Genomic DNA, 10,039 nt, shown 5'->3' on the forward strand with positions numbered 1-10,039 from the left:
CTCCTCACTACACACGTTACGATACGAGCGTAGCGGGAAGTTGAAGCAAGGAGATGCCGTAAAGTCTGTCGGGGAGTTACAAAGCAAGCTGTTTCACGTCAAATATAACTGCTCATCCTCAAATTTGCTTTGCTCCTCCCCCGAAAATAGACATAGCCATTCGGGGTGAGTTTCCTTCTAGCTGGCCCGGGCTGGACTTGAATCGCTTATCTGTACGAAAACTTGTTCGTGAAATAGAGTTGGCAGGGCATGCTACGTTTTCCCCGAAAGTTTCTTGCAAACATCAATCTGCAGACGCCACGGTAGCATGTTGTGTAAATGTCTAACGCAGTTATATAAGGACTGGTCTTCCTGGCATGCACGTTATCAAAGCAAGCGTACATTGAAACAGCCTAGCTTACAGAGATCATTTCTTCGTTCAGTCACTCCAGTGCATAGGGGTCGCTTACTCTCAAATTCAAAAATTCATTCATAAATTCAAATAGGCGTGTGGGAGTAAATATAATGCATAAAGTACAATTTTACAATATAAATTAATGATAAATTTTTATCATAAGGGAATGATTTATTACTCTGTTGCTCCTTTATATAACTTGTCATTTTCATGAAGGTTTAACGACTGCTTCCAGTAATGAATGTACACAATTTATAATCACATTATTAAATGAAATTATTTCTGTCAACTATGATTGCAAAGATTAATTTGAATTTTCCGTAAAATTTAGTCAATGAAATTTAGAGCTGAAATAGGTGAAATTAGAGCCTGTAACGTTGGTATCGAAAACATATTTTCTGAGACATTTTCAACCAATACTCGTTTCGTCAACATGCGATTGTGAATGAATCATTGACTCGGTGATACAACCAGAAGTTGGGTTTGATATGAGGGTAGTTTTGACATAAATGTCTTGAAACAAATTTTTTATTGATTTTGCCGCTTCTTCTATTCTTGTTCCATTCTTAGTAGGTCAAAAAAGTGAGCCAGTAAATGTTCTTACCCCTAAATTTCTACTGCCTATATATCATAAAGGATTGTCTCCGTCACGTAACACTGTATATTTCTATTTTGTTTGGTAACCCAATATTCAACTAGTGACGTTAGTTTCCGGGACCGATATAGTTTAGCATATAATTCAAATTAACGCGAGATTTTTTAAGAAATTATCTACATGACAAACGATATATAAAAAACAATAAATTTTAATTAATATTTTAAAAATCCCAGTCAAATCTGTTCTGTTCATACCTCGTAGCTCAAAAATTAGAGCATCTTGATTTCATCCCATCCAAGTTCCATTAAATCCGCAGATTTTCGGCAGATATGAACAGCCCTGTTAACACAAACTACCAGAAATATTGCCACCCACTTGCCCTCTGCATCCGACAGATCGTTGCTCGGAAACTCATGTGATCTAGTCGTAAAGGGTTTCTGCTCAAACGAGCTGAACTACAGCGGCGGAAGTACCCTCCGGGTTGGCCAAGGTACGCTTGGGTCTGTAGTGCAGGATGCTTAGAGCGACCAATGGTGCAAATAAACGAACACACCCTCAAAGACGTCCTTTTGATAATTTATGGTGGGTTCTAGAGTAGAAAAATTCTATTTCTTGAAACTCATTTTTCAGCCTTCACCCTTTGGAATTTATCCACGACTGATATCCTATGACGATAATATTTTGCTTAAAAACCAGGGTCAAATTTTACGAACGAATTGAAATTGAGTAAGTGCAAATTTTCCTTATTTTTCTGGCACCTGTAATCTTTTAATATTGTTTATTGTAGGAAATGGTAGGGGAGGAGAATTTGATGATTTTTTTCCATAAAATTTATATTTCTATCCGTCACAATTTTTCTTATTTATCTTTAACAAAAGCGTCTAATATATTGTATTATAATTTGAATCAATGTGATTTATGCGAATAAGTTATCGGAAGAGAGTAGTATATTTTATTTAAAAAAACAGGATATTAAGATTGGAACAGTAATTGCAATTTTAATCATTCTTTTCTCTCTCACTTTCTTTTTTGACTCTAACTGGATGATTCACAAGTAATGTTCAATAATTTGAAAGTGGTGAAGATGCATCATCATCTTTTCGTGCTCTGCAAACTTAAGTTCGGAACGCTTTAGACACCGACAATGACGATGGATGTGACATTACGATAAATTTTGCAGTTAACGTGGAAAATCTTAAAAAGGTTTCAATTGTAGCAAGATAGTGAAATTATACCTATTCCGTGCCTAAAGTGAGATTTTATCCCCTTTATTGAGAATACCAATTTCTATCTTCAGCGAAAATCGTTCATGATCAAGTCAGTGTAAACATCTTAAACATTTTCACAAACATACTCATTCACCAACGCATCTATCAACAAAACATGCACGTTATATATACTCATCAAATAATGGAAATATAATGATACTATAAAAAAAAGATGTAGTTATCTAAAAACTTTCACTGAAAATTTATTCTTGCGTAATTTTCCTCTGGAGAATTTTTTCAAAAATATATACCAAGCTCTCGCATTTCATAAAATTTTTCTAATAAAATAACTGTCAGATGGCAAAACGTTCATTCACACATTTTTACATGAATGTCATACTAGGTTAATAGATAGATAGAATAGATATTTTCATTCTATTTGATTTTAATCCGAGGTAGCAGCGTGTTTTGGATTTCTCCTTTAAATTATAGAACATATAAATAGTTCGCGATGAAATTTCATCTCCATCCGATGGGAACTGGATGACTTTATCGCCGAAGCATGCACCTTCCATGCACTGCCGAGTGTGTCCGCTGTTTCGCGATAAATCAAAGATCCATGGGTGATTACCATTATCCAGTGTCCGTTGCGGCCGTAATCTATTAAATTGATGAGTATGAGCGTGTGATATTGATATCACTTCCCCCGTAATGGTTGAAATATTATGCCCCGATAAAATTCAGCTGGTTTCGAAAATGCTGATAAATTCACGAGACGCCCCAAAATTGCTTAATGATACGGAAAATAGGCTTCCACAGATATGGATAATTTGTGATTGTGATAGATATATCCTAATGTTTTTGTCGTTGAGATTCTCTTCGATTTATGCATAAAAATTTTCTGCCGTGTTTTTTTTATATTCTTAGTGACACTGCCATGTATATAAGATTGAATAAAATAATCGGCAGTTAGATGTTTGTTTATTTAGCCAGCGTTTATGATTGCTATCAACGGTTAAATTGTGATGAAAACGACTCTTTTTGCTCATTTTAAATATTTCTTTCTGATCACATCAAATGCTGATTGTTTTTAGAGCAATGAATACACATTGGTTACTGCGTTTCTCACCCCTTATGACAGGTATAATGAGGGCCAATCATTTGTAACATTAAAATTATGCCAAATTTGAGCTACTTTGAAGATTGGCTGAAATTTCTGATCATCATCCCATTATGATACGTTTTCCATTATTACTCCGTATGTGATAGAACTTACGGTAATTTATATTATTTCTGTAAAAGCGATAAATCAAGTTTTTCAGTTATCCAATATGGAAAAATATTGATTAAATATTTTGCTAAGCCAGGTCGAAATCTTTGGTCATTGAGCCTGGCGTGGGCACATTTCTGATCGATGCACTTTTTTCTTTTATTATGGAAGTAACAGATGATGTTATATACGTCAGACGTTGGAGTGGGGGCCACCACCAGGGAATAAGGAATACCTCCTTGTAAAACGGGCTCCTGAAATTCCGGAAATTACGGATTTTAAAATGAAATTATGATGGTGTTTTAAGCCTTTAAAATTCTTCATTGTTGTCTTTTTTTAGAACGAAATATTTTTTTAATTTCACATTAATTTTACTCACAAGTAAATTTAGGTCAAAAGTTACGGTATATTTGTCTTAAATACTTCAATTTTCTCTCGCGAACAGGTTCAATGCTATTAGTATTTCCTTCGAGTGAAAGCCTCTGATTAAAGATCTATCGGAATCTTTTTCTGAAACGGGTTTTAAATTATTAAACCTGCTTTGGCTAATTTTTTGGTGCAGCTTGGAAATTTGTAGTCTAATGAGTACTAGTAAAATAAATAAATTATTATTATAAGTATTATCGCCCTATTTTTAGAGTGTAAGATTTTATAATTTTACGACTATTTCACTCATTAGTAAATATAGTTTTAAAAAATTAATGGAAATTTTCCTTGAATGCTATAATTTTACTCCACCATTGGTGTCAATTCGTGCCGTCTTCAGGCGAAAACCTGCGAGTAAAGATGTATCGAAATCTTTCTCTCAAACGTGTTTCAATTTCTAACGCCCGGTTTTTGAACAGCCGGATCATTTAGGGTCTAATCAGAATGAATATCTTTTCGGACAAACTTGAAAGTACTGCTCCCCCATGAAATCAATTTTCACCATCAAACGGGCCACATTTGATTCCATCAGGCCCCGTCCGTTGGCGTGGGAGCCATACTCCCGTTCCACTCCGCCTAATCGATGTTCGATGACCCTACAAACCCCTTCTCTCGGAAACGAGGCAATGCTTCACCCATTCCGGCTGTCAAGGCCCAACGGCCCACGGGTTGTGTCGGAGGCGCGGAAAGCGCTCGGCTGGCAGAATATCTTGGATGTGTCCCTATGCGGAATAGGCAATCGCCTGCAGATGGCCCTCCGGTTCGTGGTACCCACATCGCACAACGTGCATAATAGTGCGAAATACCAGTTTATCAGTATGTCATAGCAAGCACCCAATGTTTCCCACATCAACTTAACTTACGGACGGTTACCTCAAGAAAATACTCTTTGAATTGGAACCCAGTCCAGAGTAGTTTTCCAATATAAATATCATATTGATATTTCCCTGTCCCGCATCAAACAGCATACATCCCACTAGTTTCTATTATTTTCGACCCAGGTGAATACCCGAAATTTTTAAATTCCGAATATCTATGACGCCCGTAAATCATAACCAGTAATAAATAAAGTAAAAATAATTCTTTATGTTTCTCTAAAGATCGAACTTTTACAAATTTTATACTTGATATAAAACGCGTCAAATTACCAAAATCAATAATAAATACAACATATGAAGGAAAATACAGGATGCAGTCATAAAAGTTTCTAAATTGAGAGCAACGCAAATATGTATAAATCTGGTATCATTGAGAAATTAAGGAATTGAGTAAAGCCTTTTTTAATTTAAGTACCTCATGTAATGGCGTTCAACAGTCATGGCATCGGTTTCATCGAAATGTCTCAAAATATATTATTTGTAATCATTTCTTTTTGGTTTCTAAGGTGACAAGATCAGGTATTGACTAACTAATGATGAACCATGTAATCACGAATAACCCTTTAGACAATTAAGCGTAGTGGGAAGTTTCAAGAGAATGCGGGGTGCAGAAGATAGCGAAACTAAAATCTGCTCTAGAAAAATTTGATCTTACATTTGATAAAACAAATAATGCACTGTTAAAAAATCTTTGGGACTACGAACCTCCGCTGAAACCAAAACACCGCCTCCCCAAATGTGCCCTCAACCCTTCCCATATCCCTATCCCCTAATTCCCTCTCCAGTATTATTATGCCATGACTCTTTTAATCTGTAAAACGTTGGGTGCAGAAGAGAACTTTTATCAGATGAGCTGATTACTTTAATAAATATATACATTTGAAAAATATCCTTTCGAAGGCTGTAAAATTTCTATTTTAAGTTAATATGTGTCCGTAGTAATTGGTGCATCAACTAAATCTTCCTTACAATACTCTTTTATACGAAATCTATAAATATCAAAATTCCATCATATAAGGTATTTTTGCACGTGCCAGGGGTTAAATCCAGAATATTTTTCCCATATAGATACCCTAGCCAATTGATATTTCCCTGTCCCACACTAAAAAGCATACGTCCCCCTAGTCTCTAGTTTCCACATCGGCTGTCGTGCGGTCTAAATTGCTTCGTCTTCCCTTCTTCGAAGCAAAAGGGAGCGGAGAAAGGAGTATTGTTTTCGTGCCAAAAATTCAAAGCTGGGGCTCTGCGAAATATGCATGTTTTGAGGCAAACTCGGCACGTTTTGGCTACCAGCGAAGCGTCATCTGTGCCTGCACAGCGTGTCTGGCAACGATTGTGTCCAATTGACCCAAAATGTATTACTTGTCATCGTCTCCTGGGGGTCTCAAAGTTGACGAGATCATATATTTACAACTATATTAATGGAAGCATATAATCGTAAGCGATTTAAGCGAAAATTTATCAAACGATTTTAATACTCTACATGCCTGTCCTTGTCGTTTTTTTCCATCTGCTATAACTTTTAGTATGGTTTTAACCAAAATTTCGAGTTGGAGAGAAATTGGAGAGTTGAAAAATCTATTTTTCCGTATCATACTTAGCTTCTTGTTAGATATCGTCTATCATAGGGTATTTTTAGTATTTTCCAGTAAAACTATGCTTAAAATGCCTCAAGTGTTTCCTCATCTCTTATCAAGTGCCAAAGTTTTAAAAGGATTATAGTCTCATGTAAATGCTAATTTCTTCTACAAACAACTTCTTCATATATTGAACAAACTTGACTTGAACAACAAATCGGGCGATATTTCACGGAATTGTTTTTTATATTAAATACTTTTATATTAAGTTTTTGCACTCCATACGAATTTCAAGCCTTTCTACGAGTTTCAGCACCTCGGTGATATAATCAGGACAGAAATTTACTGGAATGCCCACAACGACTTGGACAGAAAAAACTGTTTATGGGCCATTTGGTCCTAATGATAACGCCTCTGCGTAGAAGTAAATGAAATTTTTCAACTCTTCACAGTTTTCATTTTGAAAAATGAGCTTAAATGAATATTTCACTGTATACTAGCCGGATAAGAATAAGCTCCGTTATTATAGGAATATTTATCTCCTCTACTCACCAGGGAAAATAACTTATCTTAATTAGAATCATTCTCCTCCTTAGGACATTGTGTCAATGGATTAATAATTTTATCTTGGTTTTGGTGCCAAGTTGTTCAACGCATGAAATTGAAAGAAAGCTTTATTTACGGTGCAGCTTCTTCATTATTTACCGTAAAGAATAACTAAATATTAAGGTCTGTTAACTCGGTACATTAGCACGTATTACTTAATTTCTAATTGCATGAACGCGTGAATTAACACGGAAAATCTCCTTGTAACTACCCAACATGTACGAATGCATGTACAGAAAATAGAAGCTGCTCTAATATGGTCATGCATTCGTACATGCTCGGTTCCGTTCCACAAGACTCATTCTTGCAACGAATAATCCCCTTAATCATAAAAAACTTCCTTGATGCATCCAGTCCGCAGGAGATGCATTCATTTCTGAGCATTTTCTCACCCTCTGAAGCAATTTCTCTACTTTTTTCATACCAAATGCTTGAAAATTGAGCATTTGCTTATGCTTCGCAATTAAATTGAGCATTTGCTCACGCGCTACCGACAGAGCTGAGCAAATGCTTATTCTCCCAATTTTTATTCATACAAACTGTAGCAAATGCTCCAAATCCAATGACCATAAGCTTCTTCATCCGAGCTATCAACTCATATGTGTTAATATATCGTATAAACAGGCCTTAAAATTAATATTTCTGATTGAGTTTCAACTGGTGCATTATGGACTCCGTGCTTGGAAGTATTAATCCCTTTGTATTCTCTGCTATAGTGTACAGTTAAGAATTTGTCATGCATGGCATTGTTTCCAAGACACGCTCCCACAAATCAGCTTCCCTTCTTTACAGGCAGCCACAGCCAGGGGGTTCACGGGTGGAGTACAAGGAATACTACTACGGCAGCGGGACCAGCGGAGGCGGCAGGCCACCACACCCCGGGGGTGGTGGCGGCGGCTCCGGCATGTACGGCACCGGCAGTTGGGGCACCGGGGGTCACGGGTCAGGGGGCTACGGCTCCGGCAACTACGGTTCACCGGGAGGGGCAGCAGGCCCGCCCGGCGGCGGAGGTTGGTCACAAATGGGGCCAGGGGGCGGATGGTCACAGATGGGGGCAGGAGGGGGTTGGAGCTCAGGAGGGCCACCGAGCGGGGGCGGAGGCGGTAGCTGGGGCCCGGGTGGGGCAGGAGGAGGGCCAGGAGGCGGCGGCGGAGGAGGTTGGAGTGGTGGAGGCGGTGGTGGAGGAGGTAGCTGGGGGCCCCCAGCCGGAGGCGGCGGAAAGCCGCCGGCAGGAGGCGGAGGCGGTGACTGGAGCCGAGGTGAATCCTCCACCTCCTACCTCTTCGACAGAAACAGCAGCGCCACGGCAGTCGTAGGGAGCGGAGTTCAGGTGGACGCCGTCAGGGGTGGTGCGATCGTCGTGACGACACCGGGGAAAGGTTGATTACGTCACCGTCTCAGTGCCCATAGGAAGTTTAATTTTGCTCGGAACGGACCTGCTGACACTTTTTTTGTACATCACATGAAGGCTTCCGTGGAGTTGATGGGACTGGCTCACCAGTGCTCTCTTTCTTGTCTATACCAATCTCTGAATGTTTTTTCACCGAAGTTCCAGTAGGTCTCTTTAGGTCCACTGGAATGGTGCTCTGAGATCCAAAGTGGAAAAGCACTCATGCGACACCAGTGGATCTGGGAAAGCAATATAGGACGGTGATATTTCCCAGGGATATGGATAGACTATAAGAAAGAAACAGCAACCAGTCTCCTTAACTTTTTACTCTTGACAACACCCCCACCCCCAAACGTCGAACTCAAAAAACACTTTTAAGACGTGCTTGGTTGCAGCCGGAGATGTGAAATGACTAGCATTCAAAGCCTAATTGGTCTCTGAATATTTTATTGTGGTATTTGTGTGTGTAATCTGGTTTGGGTCGGAAAGTGAATGATCTAAGTTTTCGTCGCTGTGTCTTAAAGTGCACGCGCTCTGTCCGCCCGGAAAGTGACATTGGACGCAAAAATGTTCGGAAGACGCTAGCAGTATTTAATATATTCCTTTCAGGATCATGTCGGTGGCGTTGTGACGGTGTCAGAAGGATGATTGCCCCTTGACATCTTGTCCGACTAGCCTGTCTTCGTGGCGGCGGTTTCACCTTTTTCTTCGCTTTTTAACTTCTTGTATCTTTGAAGATCATCTTCTTCCTTACAAAGGTGTGATCCTTTGATCAGGAGGTTAATTCTAGTATTTTCACGGATAACTTTTGAACTATTTTGCTTTTGAGTTTTTCGATATATTTTAATAAATGGCAATGGAATGGTGTGACCTTAAGAAATCGGCCCTGGATGAAGTATTGTATCTCTAATTACTGAACGCATCTTTGACAATTCCCTGTACGCACTAAAACATGGAGTTCTGCTATTTACTCGAATCAATAACTGGAGTAAAAACTTCTGTATTTTCCTATATCTTAATTGCTGTCATTTTTAACTTTTTAAACACTGACATTTAGTCAAAAACCTTCTAAAACATGCTTTACATTAGAAAAAATGTGTAACCTTTTATTTAAAGTTAGTTTAGCATTTCATTTTTTTATGTTAAGGGAAACTCCACAGGAAATGCTATCCATATTCTGTAATGAAAATTTTTCAATGAAAATTTGAAAGTTCAAATGATAGATTTACTTTTGACGTCCATATTTGCAACGAGAATGTTAATTTATTCTGGAATATTTCCTGGCAATTTTTTTTCAATTACTCTTCTATTTTGTCCTTTTTGATCAACTGCCAGGCCACATTCCATTGCCATTTTTATTTTGTAATTGGCCTTTTTGATCAACAAAAGACCTCCGTAAAATCTAATAATAATGAATCAAAAATACAGATGACTGTATTGCATATGTCAAAATTAATCACCGTGAAATAACATTGCACATGTGTCGCCACAAAAAAACCTATTTGTCCAATAATTGTCACAAGGCCGAAAAAAAGAATCAAATATTTTTGTAAAAGACTGTTTTGTAGTGAAAATACTTTTTTAATAAAAAATGCGATTGCCAAACAAAAAAATTTTCGACAATGCTCCATGATATTTTGCAACCCGTTGCCAAATACTCAAAAATGGCAATAATAAAAAGGGTAGAGCTAT

At 38.0% G+C, this 10,039-nt stretch overlaps 1 protein-coding gene across 1 annotated transcript in view; it reads left to right on the plus strand.

Annotated features, from left to right (window-relative positions):
- Window positions 1–8,341, plus strand: part of LOC124161366 (uncharacterized PE-PGRS family protein PE_PGRS54-like) — a 116,835-nt gene extending 108,494 nt beyond the window's left edge. The window contains exon 4 of the mRNA XM_046537681.1: window positions 7,750–8,341. Coding sequence (XP_046393637.1) covers window positions 7,750–8,341 — 592 coding nt within the window. The remainder of the gene's footprint in view (window positions 1–7,749) is intronic.
- Window positions 8,342–10,039: the final 1,698 nt, after the last annotated feature.

Source organism: Ischnura elegans, chromosome 6 (assembly GCF_921293095.1).
Source record: "Ischnura elegans chromosome 6, ioIscEleg1.1, whole genome shotgun sequence".
NCBI classification, from domain to species: Eukaryota; Metazoa; Arthropoda; class Insecta; order Odonata; family Coenagrionidae; genus Ischnura; species Ischnura elegans.